This window comes from Numida meleagris, chromosome 4 (assembly GCF_002078875.1).
Source record: "Numida meleagris isolate 19003 breed g44 Domestic line chromosome 4, NumMel1.0, whole genome shotgun sequence".
In the NCBI taxonomy this organism is placed as follows: domain Eukaryota; kingdom Metazoa; phylum Chordata; class Aves; order Galliformes; family Numididae; genus Numida; species Numida meleagris.
Genome location: NC_034412.1, coordinates 62,354,628 through 62,380,188, shown reverse-complemented (window position 1 = coordinate 62,380,188; position 25,561 = coordinate 62,354,628). Strand labels below are relative to the sequence as shown.

General features: G+C 36.7%; 1 protein-coding gene across 7 annotated transcripts in view; it reads left to right on the top strand.

Moving 5' to 3' along the window:
• The window catches only part of ANK2 (ankyrin 2), a 347,429-nt gene that overhangs the window by 276,063 nt on the left and 45,805 nt on the right, over window positions 1-25,561 (top strand). For 3 of the 7 annotated variants that reach the window (XM_021394060.1, XM_021394064.1, XM_021394059.1), the window contains 6 exons: window positions 7,548-7,692; window positions 9,084-9,095; window positions 12,453-12,555; window positions 13,168-13,271; window positions 16,792-16,833; window positions 24,800-25,024. In XM_021394060.1, coding sequence (XP_021249735.1) covers window positions 7,548-7,692; window positions 9,084-9,095; window positions 12,453-12,555; window positions 13,168-13,271; window positions 16,792-16,833; window positions 24,800-25,024 — 631 coding nt within the window. The remainder of the gene's footprint in view (window positions 1-7,547; window positions 7,693-9,083; window positions 9,096-12,452; window positions 12,556-13,167; window positions 13,272-16,791; window positions 16,834-24,799; window positions 25,025-25,561) is intronic. The other 4 variants (XM_021394065.1, XM_021394061.1, XM_021394058.1 and 1 more) reach the window with 3 other exon arrangements.

Genomic DNA, 25,561 nt, shown 5'->3' with positions numbered 1-25,561 from the left:
CCTGCAAGTAATGAAATAATCTTAAAAATAAGGTCAGTGAGACATTAAATTTGTTAAAAATAAAAATAGCATCATGTTCTTAAATGATTTAAAAGATTAAATATACCTGCATATGGTAGTGACAAAAAGTTTTTTTGCTTACATGGTATTGTTGAGATTATTTATATTTTTATCCTTTTGCCTGAGCAAAAGGAGGATTTTCTTATTTGTTTATTTAGCTTCTATCTGCCAGATGTGCTAATGCAACAGCAGATCTGAAAATTGGTTGCCTTTTTTTGTCCACGTCTTGTCAATGCAAAAGATTCTCAGTGTGATAGTTAGGTGCTCAGCTTTTTCCCCTGTAGCTTTATTGACATTGTTGCTAGGAGCCTTAAAGAAAAAAAGTCACAACAAAGGCTTACTTGGATTTGTCCATTGAAATCTTTCAGACAGAGTATAGCTTTTTTAGAATCTGGTATTGTCATTACAAAGGAATTAAACTTGTTTTTGTTGGGATAGAATCTGCTAAAGATTGCTCACTTGTCAACATTTTAGCAATAAAAAATAGGAGTTTGCGGGTAGGCTGTGAAAATTTTGGCAAGTTTTAAAGAAACTGGTGTTCTTAATTTGCTTCAGTGTTATTGACAGAAAGTAGAATTAACCAAATTAGCAGAGAAATCTGCAGGCGTAACCAAAAATACAGACAGACTTTTTGTGCAAAGAAGGAATAATGTATGAGCATGACCAGGAGATAATACTGTATTTACTTATAGATTCTGTCCTAAATTGTTACTTTATGAGCAATGCTGAGCACTGAATTATTTCTTTAGAGACTGAAGTCATGGGGGACCTACAATAGATTCTTTGCTGAAGTAAATTGTAATCAGCATGTTAAAAAGGGAAAATCTATTTTTGACTGGTCTTACCCATCTGATCCAAACACATCTTTAAAGCTACTGGATGTTATTCCTACTCATTACTGATACAAGCTGTCTGCTTTTACATTTACATTAACCTTAATTAGCTGAAATTTTTCCTAAGCAGAGTAATATTACCCATTCTGTGCACAGCAGATATCTTGGGTGGTTGTTCCTTCTGGAAGGAGATAGGCTGTGAAAAGCGACTTGAGTGTCAGTATATAACATTTTACAAATCTTCTGAAAACTGCTATGTGAAAGAGAGGTACTCGCCTTATGAATTTCACAAAGGCAAAATGAGTGAGTATTTTATATCCCTCTTAAGAAGGAAGAGACCTTTGGTTTTTCACTTCAACAAGTGCATAATTTTGGTCACAGATACCCATACAACTAGAGCAAGCTTTCCTTGCGTAGTGCCTGGTGTATTTCATATTGTGAGAAAATTTACTATTTCATAGGCAATACTTACCTGATGTACACTGAATTTTCTTCTTCCCTGAGAATAAAGCATTACTCTGGTGGAAAAATACTAAATCACTTCTCTGTCGCTTTCTCCAATGTGTTCTTTTAATGGTATTTTCTCCTCAGAATTCTTTATGGGATCTGCTTTGTTGCTCCTCTTGTAACCATGCAAGGAACTCATTCAAGTCCCCAGCTGACTGTATATCACATAGTAGCCCCACCACAGCTCAGACTTGTCATCATGCCAGTTAATATCTATGACCTTCCAAGGTTTCTGTGGCTTAGAGAGGTGGGAATATCTTGTCCCAGTTCTAAAAAGCCAGTGCTTTTATTCTTTGTTACCTAGATCCAACATAACGGCTTTACAAATACCATAGCTATTACCTCTTGTCATTCAGGGAAGCTGCAAGAGTGTGGGAGCCATTAAATAGAGGATTGACTTTAGGGAACTGGAAGTGTCCAAGGAAAGTGTCAGGGAAACTGTGTTATGCATTTCATTTAAGATGCTTACATCAGGTCTTAGTATTGCATTTAAAAAATCATGCTTGCCACAGCTGCCCCTTCTCCATCTGTTACTTTTGAGAAGCAGCACGTATCTGAGGAGCTGTAGACTTATCTGCATGTTGCAGAGAAAACAGTAATTTTGGCAAATTCATATAGTTGTATCTGGCTTTAAAAACGTCTATTTAAAGCAATTTCTGGCAGTTTGTATCACAAGTCTATTGCTTTTGTTTTTTAACTTTTTCCTATATTTTCTTTTTATTTTGTGAGAAACCATTCCGAAGGGATTCTTATACAGAAGTATCTTTTACGATTCACTTGAATTGCAGAAGAACTTTGTAGGAGCAGCCTTTTGTTGCTGCTTCCCAAAAAAGGGTTGGTGCTGTAGCTGTATAGCCCGAATGGTGTGGTGGAAGATCTAAAACTGCTTACTTGATCAAACATCTGTAGAGTTCCCTGATGACAGTAGAGAGCATAATTTGGGGGGAAGGACTGTAAAAACTCTTCAGTTTTAGAAACATTAATCAGGCATTTTTTCAATCCAGCTAATGCTGACTTGCCAAGCCAAGGGTTGGATGTGGCTGCGTGCCCCAAAGCTAATGTCTCTTTAATGTTATTTTGCATTTAAAGAATATTTTTGTTGAAAGATCATGAAGTGGTTCCTGATTGTTGCTTAGTTTAATCAGTTACTTGTGTGGGAAATAACCGTTCCCTTTTCAGAACTGAGGAAAATCAGGAAGGAAAGGACAGGGATATCAGTGTGAGTTTCCATTTCAGGTGGTTCAATAAAAATCTCTGCGTTCAGCCACACTGTCACTGAAGGAGCAGATCTGTGGTCTCAGCATACAGCCTGTTTCTCTTAGTAGAGCATTACATGATTTATGATGCTCAGTACCTGTGTTTGAGCATGAGAAATCATCAGCATCAAACTTTTTTTTTTCTCAGTTATAATAAGACAAATATTTACTGTTTGAGTGTCCAGTTGGTTGTTAAAGATCTGCCCAGGTGACTCCCTTCCTGCCAACAGATATTCTAGCAATGGATCTTAATTCCTTATTTATATACTTGGATATTATGGGTTAATGGTACACAGAAATAATATGTGGTCAGCATTAAAGGAACAGACAGGTAAGAGCAATCATATATTAGTCCTGACTTGAGTGTAAAGTTGATTGCTTGTGGGTTTTTTGTGAGCTGATTGGGTTTATTTAGTGCAGTCTTTGAAAACAGCTCCGCTGTAACTCTAACAATGTTAGCAATAGAATTTACTCCTGCTCCGTAATCTAAGCAAATAGAAAAGGCCATCGGGCAGCTGCATTTTGAAAGGGCTGGTGGAAGGAAGATTCCCATTCATGCTGGGTCTGTTTTTTTTGTGTGCCTGCCTGCCTAACTGAACAGTGAATGGATACATGCAGTGCTGATTGTTTCTCAGCAGGCAAGTTGCGTGCTTCCTGCTTCATGGTTGTGTGAGGCTCCACTGAAACAGCACGAAGGTCAGCAGTACGATGATGCAATCGCTGCTTTTTACATTCAGTTTCTGTGGCTGCAGTGTCTTTAAGGTTTAGGGTCTTTTGGGTCGATGAGAACTAGCTGTTCATTTTTTTGGGAGTGCATTTCCAGCACAAAATACAGCAGAGTGGAAAACTCCCCACTCATGATTGCACATCATGATGCAGAATGGTTTTGGAATTCCTGGTCAGGTCAGCTGTGTGACGTTGCTGCTGGCGTAGTAGCTCCTGCTGTGAGACAGTTTGTTTGCTCAGGTACAACACTGATTCACTGGCTTCAGTGTTTCTGAACCTGCATGTATGCACAGCTCTGCAGTCTGGTATATGTGGATTCATGAGCCCTAGAAGCTCTGTGCTACTCTTCGCTGCTAAAGTAGTAATGCCTTGGGTTGGCTTGGTCATGGCAAATAAAAATTTAAGACTAAAAGGTTGTTGATAGCAACCATTAACATAGCTTTCACTTGCCCAATATTGATTTCTGAATTAGGCCTTCCTTGCATTAAGCATAGTAGTATTTAAGTCTTAGAGTTTATTGAATTTTCCTGTCCTGATTCTCAGATTTGCTCTCTTTCCACCTCTGCACCTAGTGTTCTTCTCTTCTTTCCCCGTCTTCACTCTTGAAGGTGATCGGGACCTCACAGAAATGTTCAGCGCCCTGTTTACCAGTTCCACATCTTCTTCTCCTTTTCCTTTTCCTAGAAATAAGTCTGGGACCTTATGGACAACTTATGCTGTCTCTGTGATCCCTTTTCTGTGCAACCTGACCCCTGCCAATCCTATCCTTTTTTTCCATGTTCTTTCCGTAAATGATCTCCCCTTCCTTGATTCTTTTTCTCCTGCTCTTCAAAGGAGAAAAGAAAGAATCCTGCATGTTGCAAACCTCTACAAGACACATGATTTTAGGGGATCTTGCATTTTATTCCAAGACATTAGTTCGACCACTGATAAGAGATTAGTGAGTGAACTGAATCATTGGTGAAAGTGCAGTGGGGCCATGGCACATTGTATGTTATGGAAAAGCGACCCAACATACTGGGAGTTATTTGCATTCTGCAAAGCAAGAAAAATAGCAGCAGCAAGTGCAAGAACTCAAATATTTGCCACTTTTTGTTTAAGTATTAAATACATAGATTCCTAGTTTAGCAGTTTTTTTGTTTGACTTCCTGTTGTTCCAGTGTCCTTTCAAGTAAAACCCCAGTGTTTCTTTTAGAAGAGTCCAGGCAATTGGTACTTCCTTCCGTGCATTTTTCTTCCTTTTATATCTGCCCTAGAGAAGATGGCATTACTCAGAAAAGCAGATTTTGACAAAATCTGTAGATATATTTGGGAGATGAGCAGCAGCATTGATGAGGCCGAGGCTGAACATGAATTCTTTAATTGGGACACAGTGCAAGGTCAGTCGTAGGTGTTTTATAAACTGTCTTCCCCATCAGGTAAGCCTCTGAAAATCTGTTGGTATCATTGAATAAAGGAAGCTGTTTTTTCAAGTAAATAGAAGATAAATCACTATGTACGTAATTCACTGAAATACACCTGTAAGTTCCTAGACTGCCACTGGAAGTCATGGAAGATCTATGTAAAGGACTTTGTTTGTCATGAACTGCTTAGTAAGTGTGAAAACATGTCTGTCGTTAAATGTGACTGGTGGAGAATGTGAGTGAAGCATTGCCAGCATGATCAAACAGGGTAATTTCTTGTACTGCTACAAAACTAAGAACTAGTAAAATTTGCTATATAGAGAAGCTCACGGTCAGCTGAGTATGTGATTTCTTCTCAGCAGATATCAGCTGTTTTTGTGTTTTTGTACAAATTCCAGGAGAATGAATTGACTTGAGGTTTAGGACTATAGCTGTGTGAGATGTTTTTATGACAACACTGTTACTGGTAGATGAATGAGTACTTCTTACGTAGACTTAATTCTCTTTGCATACGTGTAATTGTCCTGCAGATAAGAAGTGAAGACACTCAGATACCCACAGTTATATGAAAAGTTATATTGCTGCACCATCATTTATACTTAAATGTGTATCTTTTTCCTTCATGTATGAGGCTGTGCAATTTTTTAGCAGTTTTGGCTTTGTTCAGCTCATTAAGGAAAGACAGAAGGGCACAGGGCTTGGTGGGGAGTGACATTAGCTTCTAGTTCACTCACTCAAGACAAGTATACTAGCAAGTATGCTGCATTACCAACAGATAAATGTTCTGAAGACACTGTAAAATATTCATGTATACCCTTACTACTGTTTGCAGATGTTCACATCACACAAAACAGCTAGTGTTGCTTAGACTCATTCAGTTCTCTTTGATGAGAGGCCAAAGCTGAAATAAGAGTAGAGATGGGATTTTTAATTTTTTTTAAGGATGTGGGTGTGATCAAAGTGATGAAGACTTCATTTCTATTATAGATGGAATGTCTGCTGTGATTATTAGAATCTAGTTTATATGAAATCTAACTTGAAACTCCTTTTATTATTTGATTAACATAATTGCGGTAATATCTTCCAAGTTTTCTCAAAGCCCTGTGCTTTATGTGACATTACCAGGAAACATGAGGCATCATCTGTTAGAAGATGGGAAACATGCAATGATTAAATGCATTTTATTGTTTTCTGTGAAACAGTGCCCAGATTCTCCCTCTTAATGTGGGCAGATGGAATTTGCAAGAGCTGTTCTTGTTATATTGACAAGATTTAGAACTCACTTTTAAGTATAGTATATGTGTACACAACAAAAAAATAAAACCCGAAAGGTTAGTTGGTTCTAGGTGAAAAAATTTAAGTGATTTATTTGCCAGCTGAAGCATCAAGCTAGAAAAACTAGCTTGATTTGTGTTATGAAAACAAATATCAAGATGTCTTCCCTTAGGAGTGAGCACCATTCATACTGTTTGTAATGCTAACAACATTTTGCAGGGAAAAAAAGACCCACTACCAGAAATAGCTGCAGTATCATTAATTGTTCTTCGCAGTTTTGCTTTAATCTGTCTTTAAATGTCATGAATTGTAACAGTCCTGATGCCCACGTGAATTCTGTCTGAAACAGCATCGATATCACTTCCCTAACTCTTACAATGCTTTAGATTTCTGAGTGTATCAGGGTGAATTACTGTCTGGGACATGTATTCAGAGGCTACAGTTCCTGTGTTATGACAGTTGCAGTCCTCTTCACATAACTGGAGAAGAGCTTCAGGTTCTCGATGTTTTCCTATGCAGCAAAGAAAATGAGAAAACCTGAACACATTGATGGCTTAGGGTCGTGTTGTGTGGTTCTGTGGGCCACACGAAGCCACTGGCAGACTCATGCTAACCCTTGTGAAACCGACTGAAATAAATACATCTCCAGGAATAAACTGCAGAGGGAAACCATGCTGCAAATGGAAATGAAAAGAATCATCTACACACTGTTTGTCAATTTAGAATGTTTTGTTTGTCTGCCAGCAAAAGCTAATGGTGACTTCATATAGACAAAATTTCCTGGGGAAAATCATTTTGGGCCTGAAAATTCAAGTTACGTGCAAAAAGGTTGCTATATCCAATAACCAATTATCATTTAGGCTTTGATTCATTATGAATTACTTTTGGATAAATGATCAATATAATCCATACGTGCAAATTTACTTCCAGATTCTGGTTATTGCCTTGTTTTAGAAATATTTTTGTGCTTAACGCACAAAGGTGATGGAACTTGGATGAGACATTTTCATATGATGTGGAATTTGGAAAACGGAGAGTTCAAATTAGGATTTGCAACTGTCAGGCATAAGTCCAGGGAAAATACCTTTTCAACTGAAAACACACAGCATGCAATCAAATATGTGGTTATATTTAATCATAAACTTTCCAGCTGTGATACAATAAATCTGTGACCAGAGAGCTAAAAAAGGAAAAAAGGGCTGTAGAGGCCATGCTTTACAAAATAGCAAAGCAATTTGCCCCTCACCAGTATGTGCAACAAATACAGACTAAGTACAATGGTTTTCTCAACTTTATTTTGAATTTTTTAAAATCTTGCTTGATGTGCCAGCTTCATTAAATACATTAATTGCTTGTGGTTTGCAGTGTTTCCTGACTGGAAAATGCCTTTGTTTTAATTGTGCCATCCTGCTGTTAGATTCTAATGTGTAAACAAAATGAAATGTGTATGTATGCTTATCTCTATCCCCGCTGTGTTTGATTTAAAGGTGATGATACAATGACAGGAGATGGAGGAGAGTACCTTAGGCCAGAAGACCTCAAAGAACTAGGAGATGACTCTTTACCAAGCAGCCAGTTCTTAGATGGTATGAACTACCTGAGGTACAGCTTGGAAGGAGGGCGGTCTGACAGGTATTTGCCTGGACGCATATCCTTTCCCTTGTTATGAGTGTTTGTGATCAATTTCTCATTTTCTTTACTCAAGGGAGACACGGGATGATGCACTTAACATTCTTAACTAAGTATGTCAGGGTGTCAATTACTACTTGGTAGGAGGAAGATGTGGTCAGGAGGAATATTTCCTAACCAGTCAAGAAATTAACACATCTGGCACTAATACTGTATTCAGAATCTCATGAATAATTTGTTTCCGATTCTTATTTGATTCTTGAAAAAGCGTGGCTTGCTTTATTGTCTTTGTGGTCAGGCAAAGGAAGAAGAGTCTTGTCTTGGAAAGGACTCATAAATCATCTTGATCCTCTCTTTACGTGAGTCAAGGATTGGGTAGGTGGATAGTGTGTTTTAGTGTTAGATGAGCTGACTTTTTTTTGAGCAGTTTGTGCGGAATTGACAAGATTCACTGAAAAGTAATAAAAAATTGAGATCTTGGCAACAGAAATAATTTGTAGCCTACATCGTTTTCCAGCTTTAACTGTTATGCTGGCAGCATTTCTGAAGCTCAGTGAAATCAGTAGGATCCATTCTGTTTACTTCAGTAGGCTGTGAATTGCTCCTGGAACAAAAGATGTCAGGAAACAGTTCAGTTTGCCTCACAGCATGTGTAAACCCCTCATCAGTGAAGTCTTTTAAACTTGGAGTCTTTGTTGGTTTTTAGACAGCTCCAGAGGATCCACTGAAAACAAAGTGACTGTATTGCTTTTAAGTCTCACATGATGTTTATGAGCTGCATCAGAATGCTTAAAAATCAAAACCTTTTATTATGTTTTTTCAATGGTAAAAATGTTTTTGCGGGTTTTTCATTTTTGTTGTTGTTTTTGTTTTTTAAGATGTTGTATGAAATGATTGTGCAGCCAAGTGTTAAGCCCATTTCTGCTCCCATTTAGAACAGTTTAACTTTTAAAAAACTGTCAGTGGATTTCAGTAGATTTTTACAGGTATATAAATGATGTGTCCTATTTAGTGTTGAATGAAAATGATTTCACATTGTTTATCATGCATGGTTATGCTGAAATGAAGCAAAATCATGAAGAGAGTACGTATGAAAAGAAGTGCATCTTTCTAACTCCATGATGTCATTGTGTCACTATCATGTTACTGGTTGTAAGAATTTTCAGAGACTACTTAAATTATTTTGTTGGTTTTTTTCTTACAATTTTCATTGCATTACACTGACTTTGTTTTTTAAAGAAATTCAGCAAAGCAAAATAGTACTAGCAGCTTCTACTCATATAATCTTATGCATTAACAATTTTATTTAAAAACATATTATTTTATTTTGTAACCATCTTCCCTATTTATTTTATTTCTCTCTCCCCTTCATTCTTTTTCATATGCTTACATAGCACCATGCCCAGGTAGGTATTACTTACACAGCATGAAAACGTGTCTCTATATCCTTTCATGGCATTTGCCTCTCTTCGTTCATTTTGGAGGTCTGCTGTGTGCTGGAATGTTAATCTTGAGAACCAAATGAATGATGTTGCTGTTAGAGATTGTTACGATCTTGAATGAGTATGATATGCATAGGTGAATACAGACAAAACAGTACTATCAGCAGGACAGTAGAAAGGTCACAGTATGACGTAGCTACTGTACCACAGAAACTCGTCTCAAGTAAGAATCAGGAAAGCTGCACTAGATCAGAACAGCTGGAAATTATCCTCACATCATGCTGCTTGGGAAAGTGAGCTGTTTCCATTTTCTATGAGGAGAAACAATGGTAGAATAAAAAATTATTAGAGTGGACTATATAAGATGGATTCTCCCTTTGGATATGGAGGGCATGAACCATTTCAGGCCATAGGAGATCACCAGTATTTGAATATACTCCTTTTCAGTATAGGTCCCTTCCACCTTTTGTCCATGACATCTATGAGGACGCCTTTCAGTCTATCGTAGTGGGGTATTTTCTAGGCTGATTTATACAGTTTTCAATGATACCAGATTATTTTCCCAGGTTTCTGAAACGCTGTACACTTCCCACAATGGCAGATACACTCAGCTGGACTAGAGATTACTAGATCTCTGACTAGATGGGCAAGTACTGTAGTATGGTCTTCTAATTATCCAGATTAGAAAGGTGGCTAGAGTATACTGCTTTCCTTTTCTGGATACCATTTGGGGTTCATTTGGGGCTTAGGAGAGGTGAGTGTTACATGCCTGCACGTACCTAACACAGGCAAGACAAATGTTAAGAGCATTATAGGGTTGCTGGGTTTCACACTTCACTTGCTGTGGCTGAGGAGAGTGCTATTGACTTCACAAGCTGGGACTGAGATGTATTAGCCAGATTTGGAAAGAACCTGCACTTAGACATTAGTGTTGATTAGGACTCCTCTTACAGGAGTCCTGAAGAGCTATTACAGAAATAAACAATTGTTTCTTTCTGATGACACTACGCTTCCTTAACTGCACTGACATTTCCGACCGTGTCTTTGTTCATAGATCTCAAAAGATCTCACTTTGAACAAACTACTGTTTGTTCTTCATTTAGCTGGTGCAGTGCACAGAAGAGGGGCAGTGTTGTCTGGACATTACTTTTGAAATAAACAGTAGAAAATTAAAATTAATTTATTACAGACCTCAGTCATGTTTGTGTGTACCTTGTCTTTTGACGAAGCCCATACCCTCAAAGTACTGGGTATGTACTGGAGATCACATAGATGCACTACACCTGGAAATGTACTAGGTTGCTTGTAGTGGTGGTAGTAGTAATGTCAGGTACTTGTAGGAGAACATGGACAAAATCACCATGCAGATGAACGGTCAAATCTAGTACATATTTCCTTTTATTAATATAGCATGTGATATTAGATGAATGGCAGAACCTACTGTTTGGATGGTGAACTTCTTTCCAGCATTGCATGGCACAGCAAAGCAATTCTGAAAGTGTCAAGTATTAAAATGGAAAAAATATAATGTTGGCAAATGGGGTCTGCTACTGGAGCTTGTTTTCCACCCAAAGAACAAATGTTCCTTGAAGTCCTGTTATTATGAGTAAGCAGCATGTACTCTGCCTACCTAGTTCACACTAAAATGTTTAACCAGAATATCCTTCTGTCAAGAGTCCCTTTCACAATGTTTTTTTCTGGAATGATTTTATGCAGGCAGAGTGAGCTACTTGAAATCAAGACAATTTTTGTTGTTTGTTTTAATAAAATCAGAATTATATTCCAGAAATACAAATACACCATTTACCAGCCTTACCTGTCTTACCTCTTTTATTTGTCTGGGGGAAAGGCATTACATGACATGTAAAAGAGATTACTTGGTGGTGGGCATTTTTTATTTTTCTCTAGACTTTTTTAAGGTTGATACTTGTGTAATGCTTATTTTTGCTTTTAGTATTGTGCAGTCCATCTATGATGCTAAGTAGGCCATTGGTATCTGCTAGTGATAATAGCATTTATCATTCTTTGGTGTTACATATTTCTTAATAAAAATAAGATTATCATTTTATTTTAAAAAGGGATTTAAAAAAAAAAAAGGGAGTGAATTTAGCTATTATTCAAAAAGGCTGATTGGTCTGAACCAGATGGTAAAACCTGATTTCTGACATAATCTGCATTTAAGTACTTGAATGTCACGTCCACAATGTAATTGTGACATTTTTATTGCTGACAGATGAAAATTAATTATCCCTAAAGAATCCACATGTCTGAATAGATGCCCGCTGTTCTGATCCAGTGTATTAGTCATTAAGAATACTAGTCATGGATGTGTAAGCCATGAAAATAAAATTGCTTCCTTTGGTTACATGTGCTGTATTTGTCAGAGTACAGAACAATATCACAACATGCACGCACAACATCTAAAGGTGGCAGATCCGCTTTTAAAAGTCACTTTTAGATGCTCCTGCTAGGAAATGCTTATAAAGCACCAAGCTAGTGCTATTTGGTAGCAGGAATCCCATTTACCTCAATATTTCCTTCTGTGGCATCTTATTTGTCTTCTTGGCTTTTTGCTAGTGAATACTGCAATTAAATTCTGAGCCAGTGCTTGGAAGCAGCTTATTTACTGCCTTGCATCCTTCATCGCTACAGCAACCAGTTTTCTGTGGAGCTCTATGTACTTAATGAGAAAACAGTGCTGACATTCGGATTGCCTCTCTAAAGATGCTGTTGGCACACAGAAGAATTTTGTCTAACGCAGGAGCTTGCGGCTGGCCACAATTCACGTTGCTGTGTGTATCTTCCAGGGGACAATATCAAGCTTTACTCTTTTACAGTTTTAATGGGATAGAGAAGATCGTAACTAAGCTGTAGAAAGTGTCATTTCAGATTTTCTTCGGATTTAGCATTCTGTTTTGCTTCCATTATGTAGCAGGAGAGAGAACTCTTCCAAAGAGCCTTACTTAAAAGGAATTCTTGCTTCTTATAATTAAGGAAATAATCATGCCACAAAGCCAAGTATAAAGCATTTGTGAATATAAAGTAAACTGTAAAAGTAAGTCATCTAGATTGTTTGCTAGGTTCTGCATTTGAAGTGAATAAAACTCAGTCAAAATGCTTTGTGGCCTTTGGTCAGAAAAGTAGCTTAACAGATTTGTAAAGCTCTTTTGCCCCCCATGACTATTATCTACTTCCCCTGGAAGCTGCATCATATTGCTAATTGCACGCTTTTTTTCATTCTCCCACTCGATCTATCATCACACCTTTGCAACATCATCTGTACTGCTGATCTATTGCTATGGCATCCTACCAACCTACCAGCCTGCGATCCTTCAGTTCAGACAGGTCTCACACACTGAGCCATGCCTCCTACCTGAGGGACAGTGCCATGATCGACGACACTGTTGTAATCCCCAGCCAACAGGTAAGCACATTCTCTTAACTTAACACATCAGTTGAGCATACATGGAAATACGCAAAAATTAAACTGTACTAATGATAACATGTAGTGTGTGCTACTTTATCTATTGTTATATAAATCTCTTTAATTGTAGTTGATATTTAATGGCTTATTATACTATGCAATATTAAACTCTATTCCAAAATAAATGAATGTGCTGTATGAATATAGGACAGAGACTATCTTTATAATGTTCTCCATTTTACAATACTAATAACCACTGAACCCAATAATCAGTTGATCTGATGAACTCAAAGCCACTGTCCTCAAAGATACTATCCTGAAGCATACCTGGAAGTTAAGAAAAAATGATTCAGGAAATGCCACTTTGAGAAATCACAGTGTTTATTTCAGTGGGACCACTAACAGAAATGATTACTTTGGGCAAGTGTAAAATGCTATAGTAAGGGGTTTCTAATATCCTTTTGCTATTATGAATAGTTTGTTTTCTTTTGAAAATAATTTAAGCACTTTAGGTAGTACTATGCAAAGTGCACCTTCTTACTGTTTGGTTGATTAATTGAGTTAATTGTAGTAAAAACAAACAAACAAACCACATTTTTTTGGTTTACCAAGGTAACAACTCTGGCCAAAGAAGCAGAAAGGAATTCATATCGCTTAAGCTGGGGGCCTGAAAACTTGGACAATGTGGCTCTTTCTTCTAGCCCTATTCATTCAGGGTGAGTGTATCAATAAGCACTGTCTTAAAATTAAAAAAAAAAAAAAAGAGGGAGAGAGAGGAACAGAATACCTGCAATGGCTGTAATTTTAACAAATTCTTAACTAGGAGTTGTTTTTTTAAATTCATCGTCTCCTAGAGCTGTCAGTAAATTGTTACAGTCACGCAAGTTCTGGCAACTCTGAATACCAAGACAACCTACCCTCTGAAATCACCAAAATCCAGTGTACTGATGCCAGCTAGCTTTCTGTCACGTTCCAGAGGAATAAGATAATTGTCACATACGCATGTTCATCTGTATGAGTTTTATGGGAAAAGGTCATTTTCAAAGTTAGTGATAATTGAAGCCAAGGGGCTCATCAGTCCAGCTGGCAAGCACTTCCTGTGCTTGTGAAGTGTTTATGTAAACACAAACTGTAATGCTTGTCAGAATTACTAATTAAAAACAAATCAAAACAAAAAAACATCAAGGACTTTAAATTACGTGAAGTGTATAATAGACGAGCAGCAAAAACATCACAAGTTTTACACATATTTGGCCACTATGTATTCTCACACTTGACATTCTGTAAGCATTTGCCTTTCAGGCAAGGTCACTGAAATGTAGTAAGACAGGTCAAAATATTGGCTCAGTCAAACTCTTACTAATAAAGCTTATCATGGTTGGCCTCAAAATCTGTGCATGCATTTAAGTGCTCTTGCTTACTGTGTTTGAAGTAATTTTATCCTTTACACTGAGTTTGACACTTGTGCCATCAGATTTGATGAGATGTGCAGGTGAATTAGTAAGAAACATGTAATACAAAAACGTTTCATTTCTGTGGAGCTCTGTAGTATACAGAATGTCTGGACATCACAAAATGAAAGATTTTTTGTTAATCTCAAATTAGTTTGCAGTCCATATCTTTCAAAGATAATACCAGAGTCCTATCTGGAATGACAGGCAGTTCTGGGCTAGAAGAGGAACAATACTGTCATAACGGAGAGCGCAAATTGACTGATCTATGGCATATATGAGGAGTTTGGTAGCTGGTAGTAGGATATTTGGATGTGGCCAGTGTTGTTTGGATATGATTTTTTTGAGCTCAATAACTAACAAATGAAATGACTATGCTTAACTTGTACAGTATTCAGATGTTACTATCTGTGTCAAGATATAAGCTTTAAAACTGGTTTTATGTTTATTCTAACCCTAAATAGTTTACAGACTTTTTCCAAAGGGTGTATTTATTTTCAGTTTCAGAAAGGTAGGTCTTTCTAGTGATTGCAGAGGATGAACTAAACGCTTTCTAGAAGAGCAAAATTTATTTCTTATTCAAAAATATATTAGTGGTTTAGATCTTTGTTGACGACCAGGATGCTGTTGGTAGGGTAAGAATGTCTGATTTTAAGAGGAACAACTATCTCTGCATCCTTGCATGAAATAATGAAGCTCAACACAATACAAATTACGTTTTTCTCATATATCTTCTAAATACTGTAATAAAGAAATCTATATTAACAATTACTCAGCCTTTGGAAAAGACTGTACAACACTTGATTTTTATCTTGCTTAGATTTATCAAAATTTTCAAATTAGATTTATTCAAGTAATCAAAAAACTTCTGGGGTGTATCTTTTTTTAAGAAAATAGATTCCCTACTAGATTTTCGCTTGTAAGACCTCTTTCTAAAAGTGAAACTATTGTAGAAGTATGGTGTGCATGATTGTTGCATTCACTGAACTGGAAGGAAGCAGATGTATTTGTCACCTGTATCCCTTACATCACCTACACACTCCTTTAGATACACACTATTATTACTAGGTTCTTAGGAGCACACAACATTGCTGATATTTCAGGTACAAGCACTGAAGTAGCGTTTACCAGAACAGAAATTCTATATAAACAGCGCTAATAGCTTTAAGCAAAGGTATGCCCTTGCTTTTGCCCAAGACACTGGAAATGTATTGAATGTAGACCACATTTTTTATGAAGTAACACATCAGCAAAGTATTGGACAGAGCTTTATTTGGCACAGAATATCTTTATTTTGTATTCTCTGCAATCTGAGAGAAAATTGATATTATTCTCTCCTTACACTACTTCAGTGGCAAACTCCAAATTACTGCATTCTTACCAACCTCCTATTGTAGAGAAGTGTTTCTGTGGATCACAGTGTAACGTGTCTAATCAAAAGGATAAACTTAGTGAGAACTATTCTCTGGGTATGAAATTTCACAGGTCTATGTTTCAATCTTTGCGTGACTAACTAAAACTTCTCCTAGGTCTGATATTTCTGAAGGGGAAAAAGGTTTCAATCATCCATTTAAAACTTACATGTAACTGTTGTTTCAGTATGCTGATGAATTCATCAGTATGAGATAAAAGACAAAATCCCTGGTCAGAGTCTTTGGCAGCCGTTTCAAAAACAAGCAAACAATTTTCTCATCAACTGTAACACTCTTGGTGCCCACTGTATCAGCATAAACATCTCCTGGTTATTTTTACACAGTTAACCATTTCTGAATAATTTAATACATTGACTTAAGGAAAATGTGCAAATTCCCGCATTTAAACTTCCTTTCTGCAAGTCAGATTTACTTCTCATAAAACTATCTGATTTTACCTATTCAGCAAAGGTAAGGATTTGTCTACGTACCAGGAAGCCTGGATGCTAAATGTTTGATAAGGTAGTATTTTATCACTCTGCTGGCAATAAAAGGGCTATTATGTATAATTTCTTGCTGAAGTGTTATGAGAGACAGAACTAACACCTACATAAATGCAAATATGTTTCACAGTTTTAATCTGATACCTTACAATATTCTATTGTGGAAGAACATATAATATTTTCATTAAGTTAGAAGGCAAAAAAAATGCTGAACTGAATGATTTCTTTTCACTTGCAGCATTTAGACTTTTCTTGTCAGCATGGTATTCTTAGGTCTCTATCACCCACAGTAGTTAAGTGTGAATGGTAAAGATAAGACTGAGTGTAAGATTTTAAGGTATAAGTAACGTGCAAAATGATGTTGTTTTCCTACTTCAGTTCTGGTGATATGGTGAACAAAATCTCCCAGTTTAGTTCTGTAGAGTATATTCTAAGAATTTTCCTGACTAATACATAAAAATACGGTAGATAAGAAGAAAGGCAGATCTGTCATGCTGTCAGGAATGTGGCAGTGAGAGCGAGGAGCTTTGTGTTGATGTTGCATTGATATTAGCTTGCTTCTGTGTCCTGGAGCAAGATACGTAGTAGCTCTAAAGGTTTTCCAACACTTAATTTGCTTGCAATAAAACTCCTATTTAATGAAAAATACTGTTTTGATTTTCTTAATTTGATGAAGGAGAGATTAACATATTTGACTAATACATGTTTCAAGTGTATCAGTACTTATATTTGACAAAATTAAATAGCTGGGCTATCATTAAATTTACCTTTCTGGAAGTTGTTCCTTCCATCAGTGAAAAAGGGAGAAGGACAAGGGAGTTGGTAGCTGGTACTGTGAGTAATTCAAATAATGTGAATTATCGTTCTTAGCTGTCTGTCTGCAAAAAAGGAGACTGGATCCTTACTAACAAGGTAAACAAAATATATTTCGAGTGCTGTATTTTGAATCCATAATATTGTTTCCCCGATGTGACATTCATTTCCCAGAAATAGTTATGGAAACAGGACCTGGCAGCTACCAGCTGATAGTCATTTCTAAAATCTGAAAACCTAAATGATTTCAAATTGTGTTCTAGCCTTTTTCAGAAAGTCACAATAAGGTAAAACAGGAGGTGTATTTCATTAACAGAAAATCTCTGTTTCTGTCAATGGAAGAAAATACCATGGAGATACAGATAATAACAAGCAACGTCAGAATACTAATTGACCATATGACACATTACGGAGAGCCTAAACTAGTCAAACTGAAAGTTTAAAATTTGTCATCCTGTAGTGGAGAACAAAAGGAGGACAAGAAACATGTTAAAAGGAACGATAGAATATATAGATGGAGAATTTAAAGAAAGGAAAAGAATGATCTCTTGTGTTATCAGAAACACTGTCTGGAATTACTGTAGACACATCCTTTTGATATATCGTGGTCCAAATTTAAATGTGGTTACAGAAATCATCTGTAGTCTGCTTCTGAAAGATTTACTCAGATTCTAACTTTACATTTTATGTATCTGACTTCCAGTTTGAGAATGTACAGAGAAAGCAGAGCACTCTAGCTTCACTGCTGTTGTAGTAGTAACCATTTGTAACCGAGGATATTACTTACTTTTCATACCTACTTCTACTTTCTCACCTATAATGAATATAGTGTATACGTTCACATGTTTAATTTAGAGATCTGTTTCATTTTTTTCAGTATTTCATTTAACTCATTTTTTTCCTTTTCTTTTATTTTCTTTCTTGATGTTAAATCATTATTCTGTTGCAGATGCTCTTCTCCATGTCTTGATCATGACAACAGCAGGTGAACTTCTGCATAATTTCTTTCTTTAATGTATTGCACCTCTCATCTGCCATATTTATCCTTCTCTCTTACCTCACTTCAGGCTGCTTTAGTGTTTTGATAGTGCACGTTAGCCAACAGAAAAAAAACCTGCTCTGACTATCAGTAACAGTTACGCATGGACCTATTTCTCTTCTTGTGAGTGAGCGTCCACTTTCTCCCATCTGCTGTTATGTCCTATATGAGAAAACGCTGGGCATGTTATAGGTCTGCTGCAAGCAGCCTTGACAAACTTCCTATATACTTCTAATTTCTTTTAACCCTTGATTTAATTAACAGTACATTTTCTCTAGCAGTGATCTGGTTGAATATTGTTAAAAGGAAGGGAAAAAAAACAACACAAAAAATGCAACACAAACCACTGTAAATAGGTTTAGTATCAAATTTCATTTCACAAAGTGGAATTTTTCTCTTCATTGTATAAAAAATGTTGCAGAACCACTTCATAGGCTGTATCTTCCAAATTATGCCACCCACTGGAACTAGTAGAACAACAGTGCTGCATTTAAAAAAAATGAAATTGGACCCCATATTTTTAAATTTTCATACCAAGTGCGTTTTCTCTGTCAAGAAGTGATTTTAGCACTGGCACGTCACTTCCTGCACTGAGACCTGAAGTGGTACCTTCCCAAAGAACGTTATGTTCACTTAGCAAACTAGGTGTTTACTGACACAAAATGTCATCTCCTTTAACACAATTGTGGAAAAAAGTATAAAATTTCAAAAGTATTCAGCTGCGCAAAATTATTAAGTGGCTAAATAAAACCCCAAACTACAAAACCATATTTTTAGGTGATGTCACTCAGTCTCTCTAGAGCTGACAAATGCAGTGAAGAGAATATTATCATATGTTATTACTTCTACTGGATTCTTTTGTAGAATCATGTTTTTTGTCCTCCTCAAATGTGTATTTTGCCTTGTTTACATATGACATAGCTGCAGCCTGATCAAAAGCACACTGAGGGAGTCGATTAACTTGCTGTTGACTTCAGTGGGAGCTGGAGCAAGGCCTTTTCTCTTTATTTCAGATGTTCTATGGGTTTCCTTCTCCAGCTGAACACTTTACAATGGCTGAAGCACCCTGATTGTTTGTTTCTGCTTCTTCTCACTGCGACTTACACTGAATGCTGCTATCTCCTTGTTTCCCATTTTTCTTTTATAAAATTAAGATAACATACACGTAAAAATTCCTTAATGTGTCTACAGTGGATGTGCTCCAGTTGTAGCTCTTACTGTATCTTGCTACCTGATGAGAGCATGTGTGCCTGCTTAGCTAGTTAAAAGGATAATCATACCTGAACTGACCATATGAAAGTGATGAGTTTGCCTATTCTGATTTTGTGTATATTAGAACTGCTGCCCGTTCTAGAAAGATACTTCATGTTGCTAACTTTGCATGGCTCTTCAAATGATTTGCAGAGTGAAAAGTGTGTTGAGCGCCAACATGCTTGCATTTACAGCTACCTAAAAGAGTGACTCTTCTGCAAAGCTATTTACATAAGTGGTTCTTTAAAAATCGCACAGTGTCTATCTTCTTTCTCCCCCTAGTGTTCACACATCCATCCTTGTTAATCCTGCTACCTTTTAAACGAGCATAGATACAGAATAAGATTACGTTAATTCCATATGAATAAAAATAGGAAACGGAATAATGACACAGGATGGGATTTGAAATATGAAAATTAACAAGTTATTGGAAATCACAATAATTTTTGTCCGTGTGAGGTGGATAAATCCAATGCATAGATTGTTTGTGTTTCGTTCAAGTGGAGCCATCAGAAAGCTCATTGATGTTTGTTCTGCTATAGAAGGCCTGAAAGATATAGGGGACTTTTCCATATGTCCTTAACTAGCAGTATGCTATAGCCATGTTGCTTGACGTATGCCAGGTATATAGTTTAGTTGCTTTAGAATTAAAGGGAATTAAATGGTCTATACCATTTATTAGTAGGTATAGCTAAATTAGAGGAGAATGGATGATGCTTGATTAACTGCTATCCATGTGTTTAGCAGAAGCATATATAGTGTCACCTGCAGCCTATAACTTATTTCTAGAAGAGAATTGCTTTTGTTCTTATTTTTCAAATCCTGATTTTGCCTTCATTCTCTTGAAAAGTGAGAAGGCAATATTTTCCGCAAAGGTAATTTGTTTCATTGATTTGGCTATAAAAAGCCCTAATAATTTCACTGCCACCCTGCTAAGTCTCAGGAGAGCTCAGTGTCAATCCCATTTGCAAGACTGTATAAATGTCAGCGTCACATGTTTGTATCATGCATCATTTCTAACTCAACCTTTAAAACTGTCAGAAAAGGAAACTTTGAGTAAATCTGTCTTGACTCCAGGTACTGACAAAGCTTGTGTCATTTTTGCCTTGTTCTAACATGCAGATTTTAACTTCTTCCACTTTAACCCTTAATTGGCTTTGATTTTGAATCATCGCTTAGTTAAAATCCATTTCTTGCAATGAGTTGCTGAGATAACCCAAAGTTAGTGCTAAAGAGGGATGCCTCCCCACTATCAAGCTATCACGGGAAAGACATTTAAAATGTGTTCTAAAGTAGACTTTTTCTGATGAAGGTTACATGACAGTTTGTTCTGTGGCTTGATCAATCAGTTCATTGATTTTGGCCACCTTTGAAATGACTCACAGGAACATTTTCAGTTGTCCAAATGTTTTCTGCTATTTATATTGTTTTCCATCTGCTCAGTTTTACCTCATTTCTCCTTAACCATAGTTAATCCCTGCTAACATTTTTTTTCCTCTATTGTGCCATTTTAACCCCTTCTGAAAATTGTAGCTATTGTATTTCTGTGGAGTTCCTGTCAGTTGTTATTATTATCACTTCACCTTCTCTTTAATTTTTAAAACTATAGTAGGCTATCATAGAAGCACGTAAGAAACATTTATCTGACTAATTTTTCTTAGAATTCCTCTTTTTCTCTCCTTTTCTGGTTAAAATCTGTAAGAGCTTTCTGATGCCCTTTGATCTTATTAACATTTTTTCTTTCAAAGTAATTTTTTTGCAATGTCCGGCTCACATGAGCATAAGAAATATATATGGTATTAGGGCTTTTCATACACCAGTACTGCTTATTATTTTCTTTTTGACCATAGGCATTTACAGTGAAAAAGTACCACTAATTCCAGTGATGGCTTCATCTGCCAATTATTCCTGCTGGTTTTGTTTCACCTTTTGAGTACAATCTCTTCCTACCTCAGTCTTGTCACTTCTGGTAGAAGAAACATTAGGGAGAGGAGAAATAGTGGGGAGGCAGCAAATAATTAATCTGAATATTAATTTTCCTTTATATTAGTCATACAGTTTTTTCACTTTCATAGGTGTGTGTTTCAGAAAGAGTGTTTTATTAATATCATCCATAGTTTTGTATGAATTACGTTTAAATTGATATACACAGCCCCTCAAAAAACCAAAGATTTTCTAGTCCTGGAACAACAATGTTACCGTCCTGATGCCCATCTATAGAGCAAGTAAACAGAAAAAGATGCTGCTATGATTCAGAAAATAATTTGTTATAAATTATTTTCCTGACTCTATTACATATAAATATCAAAACCAGTGTGAATTGTGCTAATTTAAAGGATTAAAATAAATCGGACTAAATAAATGGGTAAAAAAAATGAGTTCAGCAAAAGTTTAAGAAACAAACAGGGTGGAATGGCCAAAAAGAACATAATTCCACGCTCTTATCACCTCTAGAAGTCCTACATCTGTGCGCTGTCCTTTCAGACTCTTAAGTCATGGCTTGTTGAACTGGGAACTTTTTCCCCTTTTGTTTCTTTCTTTTGTACTGTGTTAATGCTAGCTCTCCCTAGTTCTTCAAAATCAGTTTGCCTCAAATTTCACAGTAGTGAATAGCTGCTTTTGTGAAGTAGCTCTTGCAGATTTTTGTATGATAATTGGCTTTCTCTGCTGTCCTCACACTAGGCTGTGTTTGCCTGAATTTGCTATGTAGCCAGAAGCCACAGAACCCTTCAGAAATCTCCTATTTCACTTGGAGGTCTCTTTCAGAGATATGGCACAAATATATTTTTTGCTATATACTGTGATGAACATTCTCTGTTTGCCAGATTTTATCTTTCTATTTGGTAAATATATTAGATGTTCTGTATGATAGAAACAACTGTTTTTATAGTAAATAATAATGTCAGACTGTCTTACTCCTAATCATTGTTATCTTTGTGTCCACCTTTCAATGATACTTACCTTTGCCCATTCTTCCACTCTTTGAAGTGCTAGTTGGTTTCAACTGAGAGACCTTGCTCTGATGCGTTTTGGCTGCCAGATTAATTCAGTAAACTTAAACTGAAAGAAATAGTTGCAACTTCAGTTAAAGCCTGAACACACGCAGCTATCACTTTACATCTCGAGCGTGTACTAAAGAGAAATGCCATGTTCGATTTTTAGTTGGTCTGTATTAGATTTTGAGTATTTCAGGTGTGGGAACACAGGGTTATTACTGGAGGAGGGGCGAAATACCAAGCTCTTACAGAAGTTTGAATTCAAAGACTACTCCTGATTCAGCTTTTATGTTGGTTCTACACTACAGGGTGGTTATCTGGATTGTGTTATGTGTGCTTTGTGAGAAGGCACTACTGTTCCTGCACTCAGCTTATCTTTAAGTAAATCTGAGCGGAATTACTGTAGAGGAAAACAAGCATCATACTATAAGGAACAGAAGCCGTTACTGTGGTCAGAAGTGAGATTATTAGCTTTGGACCCTTACCTTTTGTGTGTATGTATTCTTCTAACAGTGAACGGTGTTCTTGGCATTGCTGAGCCACAGGGAGATAAGCTGAGGTGGATATAAGACAGAGAGGTAACTAGCATTGGTGTTTTCAGTGACAGACAGGAAAGGAAGATGATCCTGTTAAAGTATGCCATCTTGAGTATTACGTCAATAATGACAAATAAATGAATCATAAACATTGTATTCATGACAGCTTACACAATGAAAAATGTGAATGCTTATTTAATTCAGTAAGTGCACTCATCAGCTTCTGGTAATTATGGGGGTAGTATTTCTGTTGCTCATAGTATTAACACCAAAATGCGAAACTCTTCTTGCAGAACTCAGTGGTATTAACTACCTCTAAAGCACCTATTATAATAGAGAATTGGACCTATTCTCTGAAACATAACTCAGAAACACTTTGATGGCACCACTTCATACAGTCAAAGGAAAATTGCAATGCAAACCGCAGAGCATTACTGCAACAATTGAGCATTTAATATCTGTTAAGCTCTTCTTTCATCTGTTCTTTAAAATGTACAAAGTGTGTATTTTGTGAAGGAAGCTCCCTTTTTTTTTTTCTAAATTAATCCCCAGAGAATCAAAGCCATAAAATGTTTTCATTTTCTTTCTTTTCCCCCTTGTTAAAACCACAGAAACACCAACCTCTAAGGAATGAGATAATGGTTGTACTACCCAGACTTTTACACTAAACAAAACCTAGAGGTATATGAATGGCAGTAGAATAGGAGACTGCATGTGTGAGAAAGACTGGCATCCATGGTGCATGGTGTGCTTCTGACTGGCGCTTGTGGCTCCTTCCCATCATCCATTCTTCTGACTTGCACGGTGTGTTGAGTGTTGTGTTTTTACAGCATGTGGAATTACTTGTAGCTGTGTGGATAATGAACGGACGCAATGTTTGTTGCACAGAATGGTCAAGGGGACAGTGGGAAAAATACCTCTATTTCTAACTCACGCTATAAGGGCTTTTCTCTATTGCAGGTCCTTCAGTAGCATTTCTGCAACTCCCCCTGTGATGATTCTATTTTAGTGGCTAGAAGTAGGCCTGATACCGTTCTATCTCATCTACTCTTATTTTCACTTTCAGCAACCTGACATTCCCATTCTGCATCAGGCATGATTCCAAGTCATATACAGTAAAAAAAATTGAAGTAATTCTGTACTTCCCCAGGAATTTCCCTAGCCTTTGTAGCAAATCTTTCAAAATCTACCTGTTGGTTATATATAGAACTGCAGAAAGTTCAGCCATTAAGAAATTCCATTAAATGTTTTTCTCCCTTTAAACAAAAAGGTAAAAGAATTTATCTTGTGCTACCGCCTGTAGCTGTAAGTTTCCACTGGGTCGTAATATTGCTCTGCAAAGTAGCACAAAAAGACAAAAATCCATAAGTAAAACTCCTATATAAAAACTGTAGCTATTGTCAGCTCAACAAATTCCAAAATTTGTCTTCAAATAATAATGATGTGCTGTCTTAAAAAAAAAAAAAAAAAAAAAAAAGTCCATCCCAATTCCTGTTTGAAATTCTTTCTTTAATGGCATGGAGTATTATTTCTTTAATAAATCAAGGATTTCTATTGGTTCTGCATCTTATCCACCATCACTTTTTCCTAATTTATTTGTAATTTCCTGACCTATTTTTTTTTTTAAATAATCTGTTGCCACAGGGTAAGGGAAAAAAAGTGAGATCTCTAAACCTAGTGTTAAACAGTCACTTTTTTTTGTAGTGCTTTTTCCTACCTTAAAACATATCTTTCAACAATCTTATTATCAAGGGAAAAGTGCTTTCTTTTAAGAGATTAATATTAAAGAGAGAGGGAGTTTTTGACAGAAATCAGTGATAGCTTCAGTGATTTATTAAGAACTATGTACATCCACACACTCTAACATGAAATTTGATTTTTTTAAATCTGAGAATTTAATCTAAGGATCCCCTTCATTCAGAATTTTTCCTATATATATAGTCACGTGTGTGTATTCCCCCCCCCCCCCCCAAACTCACACACATCTATTAGTGACTGCTGTTACTTCTACCAACAGCAGCACTGTAATGTAAGACTGTTTCTGTGAAGAACTCTTAGATGCTAGTTGTCAGTTGAAGTAATAAATGATCTTAGCATGCTTTAGTGCTTCACATCGGAGAAAGACTTTTTCTAATCATATGTTCCTAGAGAGAGAGTTGTATTTATATTTGTTACGTATGTGAAACATAACCAAAGGAATTTTGATATGCTTTTGTATCTAATAATTTTTCCTGATTTTTCAGCTTCCTGGTTAGTTTCATGGTGGATGCTCGTGGGGGTGCCATGAGAGGCTGCAGACATAATGGACTGCGAATTATTATTCCCCCACGGAAATGCACTGCTCCAACACGAGTGACTTGCCGGTTGGTGAAACGTCACAGACTGGCCACCATGCCTCCCATGGTGGAAGGTGAAGGCCTGGCCAGCCGTCTGATCGAAGTGGGACCGTCTGGGGCCCAGTTTCTTGGGTAAGGGGTGCCATGTGGCCTAAAGGAAAACGTTCGGTATGTTTTCATCTGTTTGCAAGTTGCACTGAAATGGTTCCTCTTTCAAGATTTGAACAGAAAAAGATGCTTGTGATATGTGCTAACAGATGGGTTGTGAGAAATACAAGTCTTTAGTTAGTTTTCAATTCACAAGGTTTTTTCTGCCTTTTCCTTTGCAAACTGGTTTTTTAACCTCTAGCACTAAGGTTAAAGTGCTTACCTGGATATAATTATTACTAAGTAAGTGTTGTAATATTATAGTGGGAAAATCCCTTCGCAGCTAGAAAAGGCTGTTCATACTGTATTTAAATAATCTGCCTATAAGGTGTGAACAGCACAACACTAATGTAAAGCCTGCTTCATATACAACACAGGTTATAGCTGCTTATTTGAGATGCTAGTGTTGTGTTATCAGAAGTTTGGCCTATCAGGAAAACATGGTACCTTTGGTTTTTCTAGGGTTGAAATTGCTAAATTAAGTAGTAAGACAACCTCAGAATTCTGGGTCATTTATTTTGT